We start from the raw sequence: 24,086 nt of genomic DNA, 5'->3' as shown, positions 1-24,086 counted from the left end.
TTTTCTCTGTCGGTCAGTCCTTGTGTTTAGTTTCTGTCTGTGACGGTGAGACGAACCGGCCTCAGCTCAGAGACGTTCAGGGTTCTGTTCTGTTCTGTTCTGGATCTGTTGTGTCTTTGGTTCTGGTGAATTAGATATATAGTGTTTGGAGACTGGGTCAAGAGTCATATTTTTCTGTGTTGGTGTTTTGTGGTTTGCTCTCGCTGCCAGAGAGCAGAAAGATGTTCAGCTCAGACGTCAGAAGCTGTCAGAGGTTAACAAGGTGAAAACTGGGACATTAATGATGATAACTCAAAATATGTATTATAGTTCATGTGCATTATGCTGGTGCTTCAACAGTTTCAACATTATTATCAGAAAAACAGAATTAATGTCTTGTTTGTTGTCATAAGATGCAGCTTCCTCAGTAAATCTCTGGTTTTTATTTGTTCACAGTAACGAGAAATGCTGTGATGCTCTTCAACAGAATATTACATGAGAGCCACTTTTATCTTTACTGTCCTGCTCAAGAAAAACTACTTCTTCTACATATTGATTCAGTTTCTCATGAGAATGAAGTCAAAATGGCTGCCAGAGGGTTGAGGTCAGTGTCAAAGATGGATGTGAAACATTAGCTCATGTTAGCAGGCAGGTTACACAGAGACAGCGCGCTGTGATGAAGCAGAACGAGGTCACACTGTGGTGGAGTTCACACTTCTCTGGAGGAAATGTGCCTGAATGACGGAGGTGAAAGTTAACGGCTGTGTTGATCTTAAAGAAGTGATTCATATTAGAGAGTGAGATCGTAGCTTAGCTTAGCATAAAGACTGGAAGCAGAGGGAAACAGATAGCCTGGCTCCGTCTTCAAGTTAAAACACACCTTTCAACACAACAGATCTCACTGATGAACATTTAATCTGGTTGGTTTCATTTAGTACAATCAGAAATGTCTGATCACCAGGTGTGTGTGTGTGTGTGTGTGTGTGTGTGTGTGTGTGTGTGTGTGTGTGTGTGTGTGTGTGTGTGTGTGTGTGTCCATCTGCTCAGTGCTTCAGTGTGTCAGTGTCTCCGGCTGTCGAGGAGAAAACAAGAAGTCGTGTGAGTCAGTTTGTGCTGTTGTGCTGTTGTGTTGTTGTGTTGGAGGACAGATGATGATCTGACGTCTGAACTGTTCATTCACTGTTTGACTCACATTTAGTTTACAGCTTCAGCAGAGTTTGACTCTTTGAGCGATTCATCTTTATTTACCTCTGAGTAGTTTTGTCCATGAACGCAGCATTTTGGAAAACGTTTCTGTATTTAAGAGAATGAATTAGAAGTTATTTATTTTTGTAAGTGGAATAAAAGAAGCAGCAGATGATCTGAAACAATCTCTCCACCTCACAGACCGTCATCTGTTGAGTTTTCTGTTCTCAAACTCGTCTGTTCAATCAGTGGAAGTGGACGCTGCAGGCAGACGTTGACCGGCCCCCAGTGGCTGCTGGGTAAAAAAACATCAACAAAAAAAACAAGAATTTCCTGACGTCCTGTTGAGTGAAGTTCCCCGGCTGCTGGTGAAGAGGTTATTTCTGTCCTGGATGAATGGGTTGTGTTGGTGGAGGAAGGACTCGCCGACAGAAACATCCGCACTCGCATTCACTCTGTTCTGTCGTCGACACGCCAGGAAATACTACGAACACCAGAGAGCCTCGCAGTCTCTGAGGCGTGAGAGACGACCCTACGACTCATTTAACTGACGTTTACACTGAATTTAAACTTGATGAGTCAACTAGTCCAAAAGAAACAAAACGTACAGAAATTAATGATTTAATCTGCTGCGTCAAAAATTGTCCCAAATAAAACTGCCTGTAACTTTAAACTGTTCATCACATTCTTCAGTGACACCTGTGATCAGGTGAGCAGGAAGTGACACCTGTGATCAGGTGAGCAGGAAGTGACACCTGTGATCAGGTGTCACTTCCTGCTCTATATTCAAATAAACATCAGAGACAAACAGACTCCATGTTTCTACTCAAAGACAGAAAGAAGTTCATGTAGAACATTTGCTGAATTTACAAGAAGGAACAAATAAGTCAGAATCAGTCAGAGACAGAGTTTCACACAGTTTATAAAGTGTCTCCAACTCAACAACTCACTAAACTGACACATTTGTTAAGGGAGTCTGGGGACAAAGAAGTCGCCTATACTGGTTACTGTTTAGTGTATCTGTAAAATGTGACATGTTTAGATCAATAAAATGTTTCTTCTTTCATAAATGGAGTGTAAATGGTGAAATCAGTGTAAACAGTGTGTTCAAACAGCTGCTAAATGTTGGCAGGTCAGACTTTAGCACTTTAGACACAGAAGCAGACAGGCTGGTGCAGCCATGCTGCCACAAACTGACACTTTTTACAAGGAAACACACAACTTACTGTTTTCACTTAATGCTGAATTTACAAGAAGGAGACAATGATTCAGAATCTGTCAGAGACAGAGTTTCACAGCGTTAGAAAGTTTTACGCTACTCAACAACTCCTAAAATTAGCTGATTTGTTAAGGGAGTCTGGTGAAATTGTGGTTAATAGTTGGCTTCATGTATTACATTTAATGCTGAATTTACAAGAAGGCACCAATGATTCAGAGTCTGTCAGAGACAGAGTTTCACAGCATTATAAAGTTTGTTTTAACTCAACAACTCTTAAAATCACTACATTTGTTAAGGGAGTCTGGTGACTTTCTCCACTTTCTCTACTTGCTTTTTTAATTTCACACTGCATTTTCATCCTAAAAGCGGTGTGGTTGTTCTGCTAGCCGTCATCTGTCACCCTGATGACATCACTGTGACATCATCAGGGTCTCAGCAGATCTGTATTAACTATAAACTGAGCTGTATGAGTAAAATAGGTGTAATTCCCCTTTAAATCAAACACTGTCCTGAAACACCTGAGCGAGCCCGGCCCACTGAAGGGAAGTTGGAGTTCATTAAGGGAAGTAGATGGAGACCACGCTGTGGTTCAACCACTTCTCATTTCTGACTCTCATTCACACTGTGACTCTGTTTCCTCCTGATGGTCCACTTTCTTTTTTAAGTCGTTTTGTTTAAAGAGAGGCAGCAATGAAGGACGGACTCAGTCCAACAACAACAACAACAACAACAACAACAACAACAACAACAACAGAGAGGTGCGTTGAATTAAAAATAATTCTCCTCGGCTTGGGTAAACTGAGAGTAAATGAAAGTGTATTGATCCCTGAGGGGACGCCGGTCGATGCAGCAGCAAACACTGCAGATATAAATAGACTGCAGTCTGAGAGGCTGGTAGAGGAAATAGAGCACAGCACTGCTACAGCATGTTCATGCAATCAATCAATGGAAATATAACGGTTATAAAGTTTAACTGATGAGGATGTTTCACATGTGATGTGACTGGAGCTGATGATTTGCATTGAGGACAGCTGGAGCTGCTTGTTTATTATTTATCACATATTTCTAACAGACAGATGTTCAGTCTGGATGCTAACGATGTGTAACTGAAGATACGGACAGAAAATGTCCCAAACTGGACACCGTCACTGTTCATAGAGCCAGATGTGAGCGCTAACAGTCATGCTAACAGCTGTGTGAGGATATACACGCAGACACAGTAAGCTAAATACTAACATACAACGCTAACATGCTGATGTTTAGCAGGTAAACTGTTGACCATGTCCACTCTTGGTTTAGCCTGCTAACATGCTAACATAAGCTAATGTTCTTTGAGTCATGGCTAAAAGTTAAGCACATTTCCATTGTCCTGTAATTTTTTTTCCTTTTTTGTCTCCATTTTGGATGAGTCTGTTTTGATTTTGCTAAAGCTGCATGAAGTCGGCCTGTCTTCAGCTGCCAGCAGTTCCTGTTTGCCCCGTTACCATGGAAACAGACAACAGTCAGAGGGTTACTGCTGACGATGAAGAAAAACGTTTAAATTTGACATTTATGAGGCAAGACGTGAAGTTAATGGATGTCAGTCTGACCCCGGGGTTCAACAACATCACTTACCTCCCTGCACACACTGTGAAGACCAGGACACTCCTCTGAGTCAGCTGGAGCTGTGATGTCATGGCGTCCATTGTCCTCAGAAGTCTAAGAAGACGATTTAAATCATGTGACCTGATGTCTAACAGGGTTTGGGGGGTTGTAGCACTGACATGGTGTGAGTGTTTCTCCATCCAGGTGAGGTAGTTTACCTGGATGATGTGTTTCCTCGCTGTGATGTTTTAAACACCTTTATAACAAAGAACAGCACCGCTAATGAAGCTACGCTAGCTTAGTGACAAACAGCCTTCCACAGGTCCTCCATTTTAAAGCTTTGAATGTGAAGCAGCAGCAGAAACTTAAAGATCCCCAGACATGTTTAAAGACCAGTAACACAACATCACCAGACTCCTTTAACAAATGTAGTGATTTAAGAGTTGTTGAGTTAAAACAAACTTTATAACGTTGTGAAACTCTCTCTGACAGATTCTTCATCACTGGAGCTTCTTGTAAATTCAGCAAATGTTCCACATGAACTTCTTTCTCAGCAGCAGGTTTCTTCTGCTCGTCATGTTTAACAAACGTCTGTGTGGAAAATGTGACACGATGTTCTCATTATTAATGAAGCTGACTGATAACTGTGTTCTTCTGCTGACAGGACGAACTCGAGAACAGGAACCAGAAATCTTGTTAGTTTTTCACTCTGACCAAAAAGGGACCTGAAAGTCCTTAAAGTGTGTGTGTGTGTGTGTGTGTGTGTGTGTTGTCAGGGAGCGTCCGGTGAACCGCCCCCCCGAGCTGCTGTACCCTCAGTCCGACGTGGCGGAGCGCCTGGCGCTTGGCGGCAGCGACGATGCGCTGGCGAACGGCACGAAGGCCGACCTGCAGGCCGCCAAACGTCTCGCCAAACGCCTCTACAACCTGGACGGCTTCAGGAAGTCCGACGTGGCTCGACACCTCAGCAAGAAGTCAGTGTGTGTTCCTGAGCTCATTACATATTCAGTAGGTCCTGATCAACTCTGATTGGTTACATTTGCTCCTGTGTGTCTGCCTGCAGTAACGAGTTCAGTCAGATGGTGGCGGAGGAATATCTGAGTAACTTTAACTTCGCCGGTATGACCATCGACCAGGCGCTCAGGTCAGTTTGATCTTTATTGATTTCTGATCAACATGAAACTACATTCACCTCTTCGATCAGATTCAACTGAGCAGCAGTGAAGAAGAATCTGTCCAATCATCAGAACAGCTCAGTTCAAACATAAGAAAACTACGACTCCCATGGTGCATTTCACTGACAAACAGCCAATCACAGAGCTCCCTGACTGTTGAGGTTGATGGAGAGTTTTGTGTGTTCAGGATGTTTCTGAGGCAGTTCGCTCTGATGGGCGAGACACAGGAGAGAGAGAGAGTCCTGGCCCAGTTCTCCAGGAGGTACCGACAGAGTAACCCAGAGAGTGAGACCACTGAAGGTACCTGTCCGCCTGTTCACCTGTCTGTCTGTCTGTCTGTCTGTCTGCCTGTTCACCTGTCTGCCTGTCTGTCTGTCTGTCTGTGTCTCACCTGTCTGCCTCTCACCTGTCTGTCTGTCTGCCTGTCTGCCTCTCTGTGTCTCACCTGTCTGTGTCTCTCCTGTCTGTCTGTCTGCCTGTCTGTCTGTCTCCTGTCTGTCTGTCTCTCATGTGTCTGTCTGTCTGTCTGTGTCTCACCTGTCTGCCTCTCACCTGTCTGTCTGTCTGCCTGTCTGCCTGTCTGTCTGTATCCTGTCTGTCTCTCTGTGTCTCACCTGTCTGTGTCTCTCCTGTCTGTCTGTCTGCCTGTCTGTCTGTCTCCTGTCTGTCTGTCTCTCATGTGTCTGTCTGTCTGTCTGCCTCTCACCTGTCTGCCTCTCACCTGTCTGTGTCTCTGTCTCAGACAGCGTCCACACTCTGACCTGTGCTGTGATGCTGTTGAACACGGACCTTCATGGAAACGTGAGTCACATTTAAACCTTCATGCTCAGTCAGCTGATCAACAGGAAGTCCTTATTTGGTCCATTAAAGGCTCTTGAAACATTTCAATGATAGCTTGATTATTATTTATATACATGAGATAATCTATCACCACTAATATTAAATCATGATATTTAGTGTTCTGGTGCTGTCGACCCGAGCCGGTCTTCACACACTCTGTACGTGTGTGTGTGTGTGTGTGTGTACGTGTGTACGTGTGTGTGTACGTGTGCACTTCATGAAGCGATGACACTTCTGCTCACTTGTTTAAGGAAGTGACGGCTGTTACCATGGCAACAAGCTGTCCAACCACACTGAGCTGTGTGTGTGCGTGTGCGTGTGCGTGTGCGTGTGTGTGTGTGTGTGTGTGTGTGTGTGTGTGTGAGAGTGGGAGTGACACTACAGTGTCGATATGATGACACAGTATACATGTATCGGCATGAATGTATGAAGTACCAGAAGACGGCAGTAGCCAAGTAAAGCGCTGTACTTGAGTAAATGTACTTAGTTACTTTTAGTTCCATCTCTAATTTAAAGATTATATCCAGGTGAATTATGGGAAACGTAGGATTGATGTCAGGAGATCTGCTGGTCTGAAACATTCAGTTGATGTGTGTGTGTGTGTGTGTGTGTGTAGAACGTGGGGAAGAGGATGTCCTGCAGTCAGTTCATCTCCAACCTGGAAGGTCTCAACGATGGAAAAGACTTCCCTAAAGATCTGCTGAAGGTACGACTGAAACACACACACACACGCACACACACACACACACAGACACAACACACACACAGACACAACACACAGACACACACACACACAGACACACACACACACACACACACACACACACACACACACACACACACACACACACAGACACTTACACAACACAGTCGCTCAGGATCCTTGGCTTGTGATTGTCAGAGCAGAAAAGGGGAGATGCATTAATTTCAACTTTTTATGACTGCCGGGCTGAACCAGTGTGTGTGTGTTCTTGTGTATATATTAGTGTGTGTGTGTGTGTTGTGTGTGTGTGTGTGTATGTGTATGTGTGTGTGTTGTGTGTCTCCGTCTCTGTTTCTCCCACTCTTTTGTTTCCATCTCAGCCTCCGAGCGATCAACATGAATCTGCGTCACCTCTTCACCTCCACCACCATCATCATCTCCCTCTAACTCGCTCTGTTAATGTGTGTCTGAGTGTGTGTGTGTGTGTCTCAGTGTATGTGTGTGTGTGTGTCTGAGTGTGTGTGTGTGTGTGTGTGTGTGTGTCTGAGTGTTTTCTTGCCTTCAGCTCGTCGCTGGTTTGATGGCTGTTGGTTGACGGTGTAGCAGTGAGTGTGTGGACAGCAGCTCTGACTCTGACTGAGAGGGAGAAAACGAATGAACGCAGAAAAACATGAATTATACTCAGTAGGTGTGTTTCATCACCTGGTTCCTGCACAGTTTACATTTGTGCCTGAAAAACAGAGTTGAAATAGTCAGAATTCAAGTAAAAGACCTTCAGAAAGTCTTTCCTGTCTGAGACGTGACGGTTGTCGAAGAAGCCTCTTTCTGTCACCGGCTTTCAAAACAAATGTACACACACATCGTTTTTCCACCAGCACTGCTGGCCTCGCCGAGTCAAACCGAGCCTCGCCGAGTCAAACCGATCCTCGTCGAGTCAAACCGAGCCTCGCCGAGTCAAACCGAGCCTCGCCGAGTCAAACCGAGCCTCGCCGAGTCAAACCGATCCTCGTCGAGTCAAACCGAGCCTCGTCGAGTCAAACCGAGCCTTGCCATGTCAAACCGAGCCTCGCCGAGTCAAACCGAGCCTCGCCGAGTCAAACCGAGCCTCGCCGAGTCAAACCGAGCCTCGCCGAGTCAAACCGAGCCTCGTCGAGTCGAACCGAGCCTCGTCGAGTCAAACCGAGCCGCGCCCATTTGCTTTTCCATCACCAGTTTTACTGCGCCGAGTTCAACCGGAGCAGGGCCGAGCCGTGGCCGCCCCGCCTCCAAGCGGCCCGCAGTGACGTCTCGCGACTGCAGCCAACCCGCAACAAGCACCTCTACCCCTGAAATCAATACTGAACTCACGTCTGTTCAGGAAGCCTGAGAGGAAGGTTTTTGAAGTCCACGTTCAGCTGTCAGTACGTCTGCAGCTTCTGACTGGACCTCTTTAGTTTCTCTTGTCCTGTTTGTTTCAATCATCTGCTGAGTTTCACTGTTTCATGTGTTCACTGTCACCTACGTTTGCTGTGATGCTGCTTCACAATAAAAGCTTTTAAATGAATAAATAACGGGGGCTTTTATTGTGAAGGAGTAATAGGAAATGAAACGTGATTGTAACTGAATTAGTGGAGCTGCTTTGTTAGCGGTGATTCTTCGATGGTACTGCGAGGATCGAGATGAGCCCCTCATCGCTGTAAGACTCATCTGGGGGGAAGTCAGAGATTTAATAACTCTCATCAAATTATTGTTGTTTTACTGTTACTTTAATTATCTTGTAAGTAAAAGCGTCTGACCGGCCCAACAATGTGGCGGCCCACCGAGAGTTGTCCCGGCGGGCCAGGTGTCGAGCTCATCTTGTCCACAGAAACAGCTGACTGTAAAACAAAGTCTGATAAAACCTGAATCTGACCTGGTTCTGATGTTTGTGGCTGAATGTTTGGAGTGTGAGCTGATCACCTACACATCACTGCTTCTGCACTGTGGGCGGATTACACACACACACACACACACATACTCACACACACACACACACACACTCACACACACACACTCACACACACAGTGTTTGGAGTGTGTGTGTTGATGTGACGCTCAGAGTTGTATATTTAATGAGACATGAACTTGACTTTGACAACAAAATTAAGACTTGATGATTTTAATATCAGTTCTGATCAAACCATGTTTTCTTTCAAAATGTATATTTGTGACTTTGATTGATGAAGATTGAACATTTTGTCTCCAACAGTCGTTTAATTGAATTAATTACATTTGTTCAGTTTGTAAAGTTTTTTTCTCCACTAAAAATACAGATTTGCTGTTTTGCTGACTGTCACCTCAAGATGTTGGTTTGTTGGTTTGTTGGTCGGTCGGTTTGTTGGTTTGTTGGTCGGTTTGTTTGTTGGTTTGTTGGTTTGTTGGTTGTTTTGTTGGTTGGTTTGTTGGTTTGTTGGTTTGTTGGTTTGTTGGTCGGTTTGTTGGTTTGTTGGTTGGTTTGTTGGTCGGTTGGTTTGTTGGTTGGTTTGTAGGTCGGTCGGTTGGTTGGATTGTTGGATTGTTGGATTGTTGGTTGGTTGGTTTGTTGGTTGGTTTGTTGGTCGGTTGGTTTGTTGGTTGGTTTGTAGGTCGGTCGGTTGGTTGGATTGTTGGATTGTTGGTTTGTTGGTTGGTTGGTTTGTTGGTTGGTTTGTTGGTCGGTTGGTTTGTTGGTTGGTTTGTAGGTCGGTCGGTTGGTTGGATTGTTGGATTGTTGGTTTGTTGGTTGGTTTGTTGGTCGGTTGGTTTGTTGGTTGGTTTGTTGGTTGGAGCACCATTCTGGTTTAACTGACTGATTGCCAAAATAATAATTATTCGCGGCCCTAATTTTACCTGTTGAACAAACAAAAGGTCTTGTGAGGAAGGACGTCACCTTTATTCAAAATATTAGCAAAAACACAAAATGACCAAGTTGAGTATCAAAATGACTCAATCTATTGATCAGTGTCACATCATGAATTTAACTTCACACTAAAATCACAACTTAAATCACAATATGATGCTTTAAATATTAATCTCAATTTAACCAGACAATCAAACAGCTGTGTGTGTGTGTGTGTGTGTGTGTGTGTGTGTGTGTGTGTGTGTGTGTGTGTTACATATGTTAAAGATTATACACAAATAATATAAACTAATTTAAAATAAAACGTGACATGAAGTAAAATATTTAATGAAACTTGATCTTGTAAAATGTAACTTATAATAAATAACTAAACATTCGTGTTAGTAAAATAAATGTAATGAATAAAAGGCTGAATCTTGTAAAACACTGAGACGAAGTCGAGCAGCTTCCTGTTTTCACCCTTTAAACCAAAGCGACTGGTTATAACTATATTATATATATATTAATATTATAACTCAGTCGTCAGCCTCTCTGTGAGCTCATGTTATCAACGACTCGTCACATTTTTGCTGAGTCACAGTTGTGTTTTTAATGTTTTTGTCTTTTTGCTGCTCGTCGTCTCTCGGCTGCATTTACATTCACTCTGTGAGCCCTCCATGACTGACAGCTCCCAGCAGAGCAGGGGGCGGGCTCAAGCTCCCGTCCCTGCGCTCTGATTGGCTGCTGGTGCTGAGAGAAAATGCGCATTGAGAGAGCGAGGGAAAAAAGAGAGAGAGAGACATGAGAGAGAGGAGGGAGGGCGAGCAACACTCCTCAACAGTTCTCAGCAGAGAGGAGGAGAAGAAGAAAGACGAAGAGGAGGAGGAGGAGTGAGCTCACCTGACGGAGGGATTCTCCTGCAGGACGAAGACGACAACAAGCCGAGGAGTAGAAGAAGAAGAAGAAGAAGAAGAAGAAGAAGAGTGGGAGTGAAGTTGGAGGACGAAGAGATCAACATCTGAGGAGGAGGAAGGAGGGATTCTCTCTCTCTCTTTTTTGTCTTTTTTTCCCAGAGTGCAACAGGAGAAACTCTCCTCTGTCTCACCTCAGCCCATCCCTCTGTCTCCTCCACCTCCACCCATCATCCCTCCATCCTCAGTCGAGGCTGCTGGTGGCGTCTCAGGAGGAAGCTGACGTCAGTTTTGGGGTGCTCTCTCTCTCTCTGTCTGCATGTGTGGGTGTGCTCGCTCGCCCCAGCCTCCCTGTCCTTCTTCTCGTCTTCTTCTCTTTTTTGGTGAATGTTTTGGATGTGAGAGCGAGCTGCCGCTGCTGCTGATGTGTTTCCTCCGTCACGCAGCTTTATTTGCAGTCCAGGGATTCTCCTCTGCCGCCGCCGCATCAGGAGGCTGCGTTCAACAGCTCGTCTGACAACAGACTCACACATGTTGGACAGCTGATCGATCAGGAGCAGAAGAAGAAGAAGAAGAAGAAGAAGAAGAAGAAGAAGAAGAGCTCAGAGTGGTCTGGATGTTTTTGGGCTGAGTGTTTGAGCTGTGCTCCTGCAGGAGTGTGAGCTGATGAATTCTGCATCACTGCTTCTACTGACGGATTAACACACACACACACACACACACACACACACACACACACACACACACACACACACTCAGTTTGGAGTGTGTGTTGATGTGACGCTCTCAGAGTTGTTTAATGAGATGTGAACAGGAAGTCGGCGCTGACTTGACTTTGACAACAAAATAATAATAATTTGAATCAGTTTACTGTAAAAAACAAAATATTGTTGTTGTTGTTTCTGTGGCTCGAGCTCCAACAATCATTCATGTCTTTAATGTAAATTATAAACATTTTCAAGAAATTTCTCCAATCAAAACAGATTTACTGTTTTTCATCTGTTTCATATCAGAGAATCTTCATGTTGTTGATGATTTTACTGATTAATCACTAAAATAATTATGATTTTCTTCCCTTATTGTCTCAATTTAATGAACAGAATCTTTTCAGTTTCCTAAAAATGAATCTTTCATGATAAAAAGTCTTGTAGCTGATGAATGTTGCAGCAGGTTGAGTCTCGTGATCATCAGTTTGTTGGCAGCGTCTTTTTGTTTTTGTGGTTTTGGCTCTGAACACCTGAGTGAGCGAGCGGCCGGCTGTCAGCCTGCAGGATTATGAGCCGGATGAATCGCTGCTGTGTTTTTATGCATAATGAATAGAGACGGATCCATAATGCAGCAGGCTGAGCTCCTCTGAGGACAATCAATTCAGGCTGAAACAGCCCGACTGAGCCTGCTCAGCAGAAGACTGCGTAGACTTCAGCTTTTATTTTGAAAACACTTTCATTTTATTTTGTAAAGGCTCTCAGAGCTGAACCAGAACCTAAAATCTGAGTTGTCAAAGTGGAGTCAGATCTGTTTCCGGGTTAAATCTGATAAACTGGACTCAGCTGTTCATATCTGTGAATCATCGTTATCTGGAGGTCGTCTGGACTCATATCTGTGTTTTAAATCTTTTTCTCTCTGAGAACAAAAATCTTCTGGTTTTCTTTCTGCTGCCCGTTGAAAGACTTCTCCGCTCTGCCTGGATCGCTCTCTGTCATCACGCAGACTCTCTGAAGTCCAGTCGACTCCTTTAAACCGATTCAGACTTTAATCCCATCCTCTGACCTCTGACCTCTGACCTCACCACCATGATCGGCGTCAACAGCATCCACTCGTCGGGCCGCATGCGGTCGCGGTCGCTGTGCTCGGTGCGGAGTGGGCGGGACTCTCGGGACACCGACCCCTTCAGGTATCCCAGAACCCCGCGCTCTCGCTCCCTGAAGCCGCTGGCGTTCCCCGACCTGCTGGGAAAAACCCAGGATGGACAGCAGCACCGCCAGAGCCGCAAGAAGAAGGTAGAGCCTGGAGAAAAGAGAGAGATGATGTATATGATCTAATGCTTGTTTATCACTTTGTGAACACAAGAGGGCGCCGCAGCACCACAGAGCACCTGACAAAACACATGAAGAAAACACGAGTGTTTAAATTCACCTCAGGTAAATCCACGAGACATTTAAGATCCTTAAGATCTGCTGTAGGGAGGAAACCCTTTGCTCAGGTGCTGACGGAGCGAGAGAGTGAGAACGACTTCATTCAGTCAAACATGATGTTTTCAAACAGTTTGGACGCGACACGTGTTGAAACTTTCAGTCAGTCACTGATATAATAAGTCGACGAAATAAACTCAAAATATCAAGAAAGAAATATTTTGACACCTGTTTTCCTACAAAACAGAAACATTCAAGTTTCTCTCTGTGACTGAACTCAGACGAGTTTAATCGCCTCGTTAACTCATCTTAAACTCACTTCATTCAGACTGGACACAGTCACCAGAGCTGCTCCGCTGACACGCTGCCCCCTGCAGGTCTGGAGCCACAATCTGCTACATATTCCACCTTCATCAGCAGTCAGACATTGATTGTGATTGGCTGGAAGGTGTTTATTAATATCCTGATGTAATCATTATAATCTCATCTTCACAGAGGTGTTTCACCTTTATACTGTATTCGTTCATTTATTTGTTCTCTTCTTACTGTTAAAAGTGATTCAACAGAACGACTCCGTCTTTGAGTTGTTCACCATTTATTTGGACAAACTTTAATATTCTCCCAGTAACATTGAAAATGATGCGACTGAACTGAACTGAACAGTTTGTCGTCATTAATAACTGAAAGTGTCTTTGATTCAAACCTTAATGAGTCGACTTTTATCTTCAAGCCCAGAAGGAAACAATCACATCACATATAAACCTCAGATAATAAACAGGTCACACACACACACACACACACACACACACACCCGACCCGGTTTCCGAGAATCATGTCGTCTGATAAACGGCGACATTTACTGAAACATTCATCTGTGTTTATGTTTTATATCTGCAGATTAAAGCCAAGCCAAGGATCACACGCACACACACACACACACACACACGCACACACACACACACACACACTCTGTATGTCTCACTGTGTGTGTGTTGTGTCTCTGCAGACTCTGTACAGCTCCATCAAGAACGAGAAGCTCCAGTGGACCATGTGAGTCTGAACCTTCAACACACACACACACACACACCTCCACTGTGTGTTTAAGCTCTGTGTGTGTGTGTGTGTGTGTGTGTGTGTGTGTGTGTGTGTGTGTGTGTGTGTGTCCCTGTTGCCCCGACTCTCATATTTAAGCCTCTGTTGCCATGGTAACCGTTCCCTGCTTTCTTTCCCTCACTGTAATTACAGGTCAGCATCCCAACGCCCATGCTTGACTGTGGACACACACACACACACACACACACACACACACACACACACACACACACACACAGGCGTCTTGTATGTATTTAGCGTCTGTCCTCCCTCGTGTTCAGCCTGCAGCTTCTGTTCAGCTCCTGCAGCTCGCTGGTTAAACGAGGAGAGAAAATAAGAGTCAGACGAGTTCATCCAGGTGACGAGCTCCAAAACATGACGACTTAAAGGAGCAGTTCACCACAGAACTGTAAACTCACTCATCTCCTCCTCCTGATGATATAAAGTCAGGCTCAGCCATCATCTCCTCCTGATGATATAAAGTCAGGCTCAGTCATCATCTCCTCCTGATGATATAAAGTCAGGCTCAGCCATCATCTCCTCCTGATGATATAAAGTCAGGCTCAGCCATCATCTCCTCCTGATGATATAAAGTCAGGCTCAGCCATCATCTCCTCCTGATGATATAAAGTCAGGCTCAGCCATCATCTCCTCCTGATGATATAAAGTCAGGCTCAGCCATCATCTCCTCCTGATGATATAAAGTCAGGCTCAGCCATCATCTCCTCCTGATGATATAAAGTCAGGCTCAGCCATCATCTCCTCCTGATGATATAAAGTCAGGCTCAGTCATCATCTCCTCCTGATGATATACAGTCAGGCTCAGCCATCATCTCCTCCTGATGATATAAAGTCAGGCTCAGCCATCATCTCCTCCTGATGATATAAAGTCAGGTGAAGTCTCGTAGTCCACAGAACATTTCTGGAGCTTCACAGTAAAACAGAGTTGCAGCGTTCTGCTGAACAGCTGAAGCAGCTGGAGATGATTTAAACATCAGATGTCTCCATGCAGCTCGTCTGCTGCGATCACAGAGATCAACCTGATCTGAGGAGACCAGATTGTCTCCCTCAACATGAGGTCGAGCTCGTGCATGCTAACACTGTTAGCTCGGCAGCTACAGAGAAGATTTCAGCTTTAAAAGGCTGAAAATAATTATAAAATTAAACTTTTGTGTATAAAATCTGTTACAGAAATACATTTGTCTTATCTCATTAAAACTTCGTCTGAACCAGAATCTACAGAGCCCCAGACACGACATGGTCAAAAAAAAATGTAATTGTGGCCACAGAGTAGGTATAATGTGCGCACGAAATACTAGTTAATAATATTAATATCATTCCTGGACAGCTGAGTAAGCAAATCGAGCGCACCTTCTCTAAGGTCTAAGGTAGAGGCAGCAGAGGGGCTACCTGTAACAAGGTATCACACACAGGCCTGATTCATTAACCGCCTGAATGATAACAAGATGTTGACGAGAACAGAGTAAGAAAAGACACTCAGCTTCAGGACATCACGTAGGCTATTGCAGTTTCTAGAGAAGGTGCGCTCGATTTGCTTACCCAGCTGTCCAGGAATGATATTAATATTATTCATTAGTATTTTGTGCGCACGTTGTAGCTATATTGTGGCCACAATTAAATTTTTTTTTGACCATGTCATGTCTGAGGCTCCGTAAGAGTCCCGTCAACAGAGCGCTGTAGAAACGGGGAACGACGGTTTATTTGCTGTCTTTGGTTTAATTTTGCGTAATAACTAAAAGTTTTTCTTGATTTAACAAAATAAAACATGTTATGATGAGAAAAATGTGGATGAACTGTTCCTTTAAGACATGATGAGATAATGAAATCTGCGTTTCCTGCAGCTGGTGACCGGGTTTCATCCTCCAGATGTTTGGTTCTGTTGTGACGTTCGGACTCTTCTAAACTCATAACATCGATTATAAATCCTCAGCAGACTAAAAGAGCTCAAAGTATTAAGAGAAGAGAGACATCACATGAAAACAAGTCTATAAAATGTGTTTAAGTGATTTTAAAGAAATCACGTCATCACATCCTGCTGCTCTCATTAACGTCACAAACATACAGTGATGATCAATAAATGTTCTGCTGGGCTGATCAAACTGTCTCCTCCTGATTCTGCTCTGTGATGAAGCTGCAGCGATCAGGAGGTCAATCATAAAATATTAGTCCATTAAAACGTGATCAGTTGTTCTGATGAGCTCAGGAGGCTCTAAACTCTGAAGGTTATTAAATCACATCAAGATGATTAAACTCCAACGAGACGACGACATGAACGATGTGTTTTATCAGGTTAATTAGAGGACGATGAAACAAGTGGACGAGGTCACATGAGCCGATCAGACGTGATGATGTCACATGAATAAAACTGTGAAGAAAAACTGGACCGATGACGAGGTGATGATAGAATCTCATATTAGAGACAGTTTGACTGATCTTCTGTCCTCCACCTTCCTCAGTGATGAGGAGGAGTTGAGGAAGTCCATGTCGGAGCTGGCTGACGTCCGAACAGACTCCGCCTCCCACACCATGAAACGAATCGGCAGTGGAGGAAACCCGCTGGTGGGCGTCGCCCATCAGGCCGACGGCGAGCTCTACAAGAGCGGCTTCCTGGTCCGCAAAGTCCACGCCGACCCGGACGGGAAGAGAAGTACGTTCTTCTTCTTCTTCTTCTTCTTCTTCTTCTTCCTCTTCTTCTTCGTCTGCTTCTTCTTCTTCTTCTTCTTCTTCTTCTTCTTCTTCCTCTTCTTCTTCTTCTTCTTCTTCTTCCTCTTCTTCTTCTTCTTCTTCTTCCTCTTCATCTTCTTCTTCGTCTTCTTCTTCTTCTTCTTCTTCTTCTTCTTCTTCTTCTTCTTCTTCTTCTTCTTCTTTCACATCTTGGTGTATTTATAAAAATGATAACAATAATTATGATGATAATTAAAACATGATATTTGTTTCCTTGTGATATATAATTTAAATATATCATAATGTATATTAAAGGTGAAGTGTGACGTCTGCCTGCACTTGTGATGTATAATATCCCATGATGCTTTGCTCCTCCCAGCTCCTCGGGGGAAGAGGGGGTGGAAGTCGTTCTATGCCATGTTGAAAGGTCTGGTGCTCTACCTGCAGAAGGTAAACATCTGGACTACATTTCCCAGCAGCCTCGCTGTCTGCCATACATACAGTCTATTTCTGCCTGAGTGTCCCAGATTGAATATATACCAGAACATCTGGGTCACACTCATCGATCTGTTTCCTGTTTTAACAGCTCTGACTCACTCTGACACCATTTCTACACCCACAACTCTGTTCTTACGTTCTGTCGTTCAGAACCAGAACCAGAACCAGAACTCACCATGTTAATGATTTTGATCTCATCATGAGAAAACCTGATTGGCTGCTGATACGATGCTGCTGTGTGATTGGCTGACAGGATGAGTACCGCGCAGAACGAGACCTGACGGAGGAGGACGTGAAGAACGCCGTGTCCATCCATCACTCGCTCGCCATGAGAGCCGCCGACTACAGCAAGAGACCCAACGTGTTCTACCTGAGGACGGCGGACTGGAGGGTGTTCCTGTTCCAGGCCCCGTAAGAGACCCGACACAGAGAGCTGTTTGTTTGTTTGGTTGTTTGTTTGTTTTGTCTTTCTCTCTCGTGTGTTAAAGTTGTAGTTAAATACAGTCTCACTACAGTTTGTCTCCACGGCAACGTTAGGACACAAGATGGTCAGTCAGGTTGAGTCTTCTTGTCCCTCGTCTCTTCCCGTAGGAACGCAGAACAGATGCAGTCGTGGATCACACGCATCAACGTGGTGGCGGCCATGTTTTCAGCTCCTCCGTTCCCGGCGGCGATCGGCTCTCAGAAGAGATTCAGCCGTCCTCTGCTGCCGGGATCCAACACCAAACTGACCCAGGTAGCTGAAGTCATCTGTGAAACCAGAACTTCTCCGTCTGTGTTTCAGTGGGTCGTTCTCAGATTGATGATGATTGTTTCCTTCACACTGAGTTCATCTGGAGATCTCACACTTTCCTGCGTTCGTCTGTCTCGACAGGAGGAGCAGGTCAAATCTCACGAGAACCGCTTCAGGGCGGTTTCCTCCGAGCTGGCCGACCTCACGGCCTCCACGCCGGACCGGAAGGTGAAAGGTCGCGAGCTGGAGGAGCAGAAACTCCGACAGGAGTACCTGGAGTTCGAGGTGAGAGAGTTTACATTGTTCAGTCCTCGTCCACCGACACTGAGCTCAGTGACCAACTCACCTGATGAAGAGGCTTCGTGTGGATGTTCCCACTAAATGTTCTGGTTCCCACAAAACCTTCAGACAGAAATCAGTCTCTTTACATCACAGACAGACTGAATCATGTGTTCATCAGCTCCAATGTCTCAAAGTCTCATCTTCACTGAAGTTTCTCTGCAGATCCTTCAGTCTCCTCTCTGCTCGTCTTCATCAGACTGTCAGTGAATCAGAGTGTGTGTGTGTGTGTGTGTGTGTGTGTGTGTGGTGTCAAACAGGCTGCAGACACACAAACACAGTCAGGTGTCAGAACATGGTGCTCAGTTAAAGGACCAGTCTGCTGTTTACTGTCTGTCAACGTGCAGATTTTCTAAAGATACGAGATGTGAGCAGCGTGAAGCAGCAGATCTGAAACTGTTGCTGTTCGTCTTCAGTCACTAATAAAACAACACAATGAAAACAGACACGATGAGTTCAAGTCCTGTCGTAAAGAACAAATTATCTAATTAAGCAGGAAAAGGTCATTTCTCCTAAACTTTTATTTATGGGAAAGTATTTTTATTGTTGAAACATGTTCGCATCATTAACTGCTGCGTCTTCCTCTACAGAAAACCCGGTACGGTACGTACGCCATGCTGCTTCGGGCCAAACTGTCAAGCGGAGACGAGGACCTGGCGGCCTTCGAGGCGCGGCTGTTTGACGACGGCGGCCTGCAGAGGGCGCACTCCAGCCCCACGCTGCCTCAGGACACCGGCAGCAAGGAGAAGACTCGTGGGGCAAAGATGTCAAAAAGCTTAAAGGTCACGTCCTCTTCGTCCTCGACCTCAAAGACCGGCGGCAGCACCAAAGAGGGAAGCAAGAAGAAGAACGGCGGCGGCGGCGGCGGCGGCGGCGGCGGCGGCGGCGGCGGCGGCGGCGGCGGCGGCGGCGACCAACCAGCAGCCGGAGCTGCAGAAACAGAGCAGCAAACAGGAAGAGGCGCCGTAATCAGCTTTTATATGAAGAGTGTAGACGGAGACGGACATGAAGCATCGCGGGCCGCAGGCTGACATCCTCCTTTAAACCTTTTCTGTTGCACCTCAGTCACACTCTGATTGGCTGAGGGGATTTTCCTCCACAGCCGAGCTGACACATTCGAGGTCGGTGGGAGAGGAGACGCTCGTCACGAAGGAGGACGGCCGAACGGACGAGTGGTGCGTTTTTTTCCACGAGTCGACACATTCAGGAAACACCGCTAAGGTGTCACCTGAAGACAACCAATCAGCTGTCAGAGTTCATTTCTGTCCAAACGTCCACCTCAGCAGGTCAGACAGTAAAACAGCTGGTGAGTTTCAGAGTAAAAGCTTTATTTCCTGTCAGATCTTTAATTTCAGGGACTTGTGGGAGCCTTTAGTGTTGGAACGACGGCGCCGGAGCCGATCACAAACAGTTTGTAGCTTCTTTGATTTGATTCCTCTCAGAGCGACAAACACTGACCTCCAGCACCGCCGTCGCTCTGCCTCTCCTAGCAACTAACGGGGGAGCAGGTTGCCATGCCGACCACATATGACGGACAGAGAGCGTGGGACTGTTGCCGCGGCAACCGAGGGAGCAAACGGGGAGGAGAGGAGGGAGGACGGGGGGTGAGACTCTGGAGTCAGGACTCCCCCGGCCAAACAAACCAACCAACCAACCAACAGACAGACAAACAGACGGGAACACAATACCTCCTCCTCCACACTTCACAGAGAGCCAGAGTGCGTGTGTGCGTGTGTGTGTGTGTGCGTGTGTGTGTGTGCGTGCGTGCGTGTGTGTGCGTGCGTGCGTGTGTGTGTGCGTGTGTGTGTGTGTGTGCGTGTGTGCTTCCAGCAGTGTAAATACAGGCTGAACATGCTGGATGGAGGCTGATCGAAGTGTCACTGCAGTTTGTTTATTCATGTTTGGTTTTTTCTTCGTGTGCTGGAACAAACGAGCTGTACGGTGGCTCATCAGTGACAAAACTACTGACGAGCAAAACACAAACCTGAATCAGTCCGTCGGCTGGAAATCATCCCAAAATGATTGATGCCAGTTCATAATAATTATTATTTTTTACCACTTTAACGCCTCATAGAAGTGACGACAGAGCCTCTTTGACATTTTAACAACATTAATAACTAAAAATAAAAGTTCTTTATCTACTTTTTCTGCTGTTTAATGAACTTAATGAACATTTTTCATCAGACACAGATGAAAGAAATGCAGGATGAGAGATGAAATTAATAATCAGTTATTATTTAATAATTTAAAAAATGAACTTTGTGGTTCTTTAAGCAAATGTGTGAAATTAAAGCGTTAAATCGTTCAGCAGATCTTCAGGAATCATTTTTCTACTGTAAGAAAAGTGTCACTGAGATTTATCAGCTGCTGTTTTTGTGTTCGCTCAGAAGTTTTGTCACTAATGAACTTCCAGTTTTTCTCTTTGTGCTGGAAACTTAAAAAATGTTTGAATCCGTCCATTTTCTCTTCATATTTGTCCTGATTGCTGACCAGGATGAAACATATCAGAGTTTTCTTCTGTACTTAACGTTCATGTATCCTGATTGATCACGTTTATCGATCAGAGTTCAGAGTTTGATCGTCTGTTTATTAATCTGATGAAATCAGAAACACGTTTCACTTCAGCTGAAACCTCTCAGAGTCTCCGGATCACCTGCAGACAGACAGAAGAGTTCAACATGCAGTTTCCTCTCGCTGCCACTCGGGGGCGTCGCAGTGTGAAGGTCTGAAACAGTCGAGCTATTAGATGAAACACACACACACACACACACACACACACACACACACACATTTATATACAGTGATGGAAAATACTTAACTAAGTAAAAGAAGTAAAACCACAGAGTACAAATACTCTGTTACAAGTAAAAGTCCTTTAACCAAAGTCCGACTGAAGTATTCACATCAAAATGTATTTAAAGTACCAAAAGTAAAAGTACCTGTACTCATTATGAAGAGCGACGTATTGATTATTATTATTGATCCATTAATGCTGCAGCTGGTGGCCTAATCAATGAATCTGCAAAGTAACTTAAATAAACTCAGATAAATGTAGTCGAGTGGAAGTATAAATGAAATAGTACTTAAGTACTTAAAAATGTACTTAGTTACATTCCAACAGTGTGAAAGATGATCAGAAGATCTGAGAGTCAAAGTTTCTTTTTTCTCTGGAGAGTTTTTTGTCCACATTAAAAAAATCGAATCAAATACAAACAAATGTATCGTAATAATAATTAATAACACAACGATAAAAACAATATTATTGTATTAAACTGTGAGGAGTGCGCAGAACCAAAAGTCCAAACTGAGAGATTTAGTCTGATTTGTTCCTGTTGTATTTTGGCAGCTGTGGGCCTCCGTACTGCGACGCCTCTGTGTCAGTGATGTGACTGAAACACGGAGCCTCTGAGCCCGTCCTCGGGTCAGAACTCACGGTGCTGCTGCTGATGTGAAGCTGAACAGGAGCTTCATGAAGGAAACACGCAGTGACAGGACACGACCACACGGTGGCAGCAGAGAGGCGCTTCCTCTGACTCTGAGCTGTTTGATGCGTTAAAGGGACGATCCACCTAAAAATGTGTATGTTGTGTCCAGATTTATTCTGTTGGGCTCCAGAAACAACTTTTATATCACCAACAGTTTCACCTTTCATGTTTCTGTCAGTCTGATCCGTTTGTGTCCGGGACACGAACAGCTGTTTTAATTTAAACCATCTGAGTCCAGACTCCCTGAAAAACACTGAGGGGAAACTTTGGACCCTGAAGGGAGCAGACAGGAATGTTTTTTATTTTATTTTCTGTGCTGGTTGATTTGTTTTGATCGTTTGCAGCCGAGAACAAACTGATGTTTGTGTTTGTGTTGTTTAAACTCTCTGGACTGATGATCCTCCAGAACCAGCGGTACCGAACAGGAAACACTCAGACAAACAGAAGTTTGACAGTTTGAATGAAGCGGTTTCTGTTGTTTGATCGTCTCTGATCTTCAGAGGCTGGACAGACTGCAGAGACGCTTCAGAGACGTCACATCTCAAAGGTACTGACAGACCGTGTTTCATTTAACGTCACACCGTCCGTCTCCATCTCAGTGCTCCTCGGTGCTCGTGACCTGTGGCCGGTCTCTGATGTCCGCCATGATTCACCTCCATCATGGAGGTCAGAGTCGGTGCTGACTGGTCAGATGGATGCTGCTCAACGCTGCAGGTCTTCTGTGCCGAGTCAGTTCAGGTGTTTCAGACTCATCAGACTTCGTTTCCCATCAGGCCCTGCTGTGCTGTGATCTGGAGGACATGTCTCCACAGAGACCTCTGGTCCTCTGTTCTGTCAACAAGTCTCTCCTCTCCGTCTCTGTCAGCTTGTTCTGTGACGTTGTGGAGACTCGTGCTGATTGGTTGAATCAGAGGACATTTACATCAGTTTGAATCTGTCTTAACGTCCCCTTGTCCTGCTGGAGGACGCTGAGTCTCTGTTGGAGGTTTGATGAACAGACTGGCAGGTGTCACATGATCACACAGGTACCAGAGTCTCATTGATCTGACTGATCAGCTGTGATCGATCTGAGACCTCCAGCTCTCTGCTTGAGTTCAAACCTGCAGTTCCTCTAGCGGCCACCAGAGGCTCCACCGGTGAGTCAGAGTCCATGTCCAACCTGCAGCCCACCAGGGGCGTGGCCTCTTTGACTGACAGGTAGCTGTGAGCTAATGACAAACAGCTGCAGCTGAAAACTGGATTTATCTCCGCTGTCCTGCTACAGAGAGACACGGAGACAGACAGACACAGAGACAGAGACAGACAGAGAGACACTGAGACACAGAGACACAGAGACACGGAGGAGCTGAAGCCTTCTGAGATACTCTGAGACTGTTCACTGATGATGGGAGGAGCAGGAGCAGCAGGAGGAGCAGCAGGAGGAGGAGGATGAGGACTGTGGTGAGTTTAACTTGCCTCCCTCGGTGTCACCTGTTGGTCGCCATCTTGCGGCTCATAGGAAAATGTTTTCCGTGTGTTTGCGGTTAAACTCACGCGAGCTCCGTGCGCTAATCCTCACGTGGCACACGGTTAGCTCGTTAGCATCAGCTAGCCTGGTAGCATCCGGACAGGTGCGCTTGTTTATCTAATTAGCCGGGAGATGCTGCCAAGATGGCGACGGCTGGTGCCACCCACTAAGAGCTCCCTTCCGGTTCCCCCCACCGAACTTATGGATCAGAGCTGCGTCCGGTAGTGATGAAGAGAGACAGGTGACTATTGATCCTGTTTGGACTGGGTCATCGATCACACGTGATGTTTGTCAGTTTGTTGTAATTAAAGTCAAATCTCACGCAGTTTGTTAAAATACAGGAGCAGGAGACGCGTCGCTGACGTCGCTGTGGGCTGTGACGTCACTATAATGACGTCAGTCTGATATTTCATTAGTTGGATGACAAACATCATGTGTGTGATTGATGACACAGTTCAAACAGGATCAATACATCACCTGTCTCTCTTCATCACTACCAGGCAGCTCTGATCAATAAGGTCCATGAGGAACCGGAAGGGGCGGGGCTTCAGCTCTGTAGTAACATGAGGGGCGGGGCTTCAGCTCTGTAGTAGCCTGAGGGGCGGGGCTTCAGCTCTGTAGTAGCCTGAGGGGCGGGGCTTCAGCTCTGTAGTAACCTGAGGGGCGGGGCTTCAGCTCTGTGTAACCTGAGGGGCGGGGCTTCACCTCTGTAGTAACCCGAGGGGCGGGGCTTCAGCTCTCTTAATACAATGAGTCACAGTTCAGAGTGACGAACAAACAATAACAGTGTCATAAATAAATAAATAAATAAATAAATAAATAACAATAATAAATTTCCATCATTACATTAAAAGGAAGTACGAACAGTTTCCCTTCGAGGGAGAAGCTGAGTCTTTCCAGAAAGTAATACAATGTGAGCAGCTACGAAACAGACGGTTATCATTTCTCGTTGGTTAATACTGAACCTGTGGAGGCCTGGGCTCGGCTCGGTTCTGCTCGGCTCGGCTCGGTTCTGCTCGGCTTGGTTCTGCTCGGCTTGGTTCTGCTCGGCTCTGTTCCGGCTCTTCAGACGCCTCTGGGTGACGTCACCGTGGATCGGTCATCTGTTTTTACAGTCGATGGTTTTCAGGCTGTCGGACTGAGATGAAGCTCATGTAAATCTTAAAGCTACGATGGAAACTTC

At 45.3% G+C, this 24,086-nt stretch overlaps 1 protein-coding gene across 4 annotated transcripts in view; it reads left to right on the top strand.

Moving 5' to 3' along the window:
* The window catches only part of psda (pleckstrin and Sec7 domain containing a), a 53,477-nt gene extending 33,001 nt beyond the window's left edge, over positions 1 to 20,476 (top strand). For all 4 annotated transcript variants that reach the window (XM_073481845.1, XM_073481844.1, XM_073481843.1 and 1 more), the window contains 12 exons: positions 4,744 to 4,941; positions 5,031 to 5,111; positions 5,330 to 5,442; positions 5,885 to 5,943; positions 6,599 to 6,688; positions 13,571 to 13,614; positions 16,134 to 16,324; positions 16,721 to 16,791; positions 17,093 to 17,250; positions 17,431 to 17,575; positions 17,714 to 17,857; positions 18,502 to 20,476. In XM_073481845.1, the coding sequence (XP_073337946.1) occupies positions 4,744 to 4,941; positions 5,031 to 5,111; positions 5,330 to 5,442; positions 5,885 to 5,943; positions 6,599 to 6,688; positions 13,571 to 13,614; positions 16,134 to 16,324; positions 16,721 to 16,791; positions 17,093 to 17,250; positions 17,431 to 17,575; positions 17,714 to 17,857; positions 18,502 to 18,942 (1,735 nt within the window). In that variant the 3' untranslated portion in view covers positions 18,943 to 20,476. The remainder of the gene's footprint in view (positions 1 to 4,743; positions 4,942 to 5,030; positions 5,112 to 5,329; positions 5,443 to 5,884; positions 5,944 to 6,598; positions 6,689 to 13,570; positions 13,615 to 16,133; positions 16,325 to 16,720; positions 16,792 to 17,092; positions 17,251 to 17,430; positions 17,576 to 17,713; positions 17,858 to 18,501) is intronic.
* Positions 20,477 to 24,086: the final 3,610 nt, after the last annotated feature.

This window comes from Pagrus major, chromosome 15, assembly GCF_040436345.1.
Source record: "Pagrus major chromosome 15, Pma_NU_1.0".
Taxonomy (NCBI): domain Eukaryota; kingdom Metazoa; phylum Chordata; class Actinopteri; order Spariformes; family Sparidae; genus Pagrus; species Pagrus major.
This window is presented reverse-complemented; position numbering and strand designations above follow the sequence as displayed.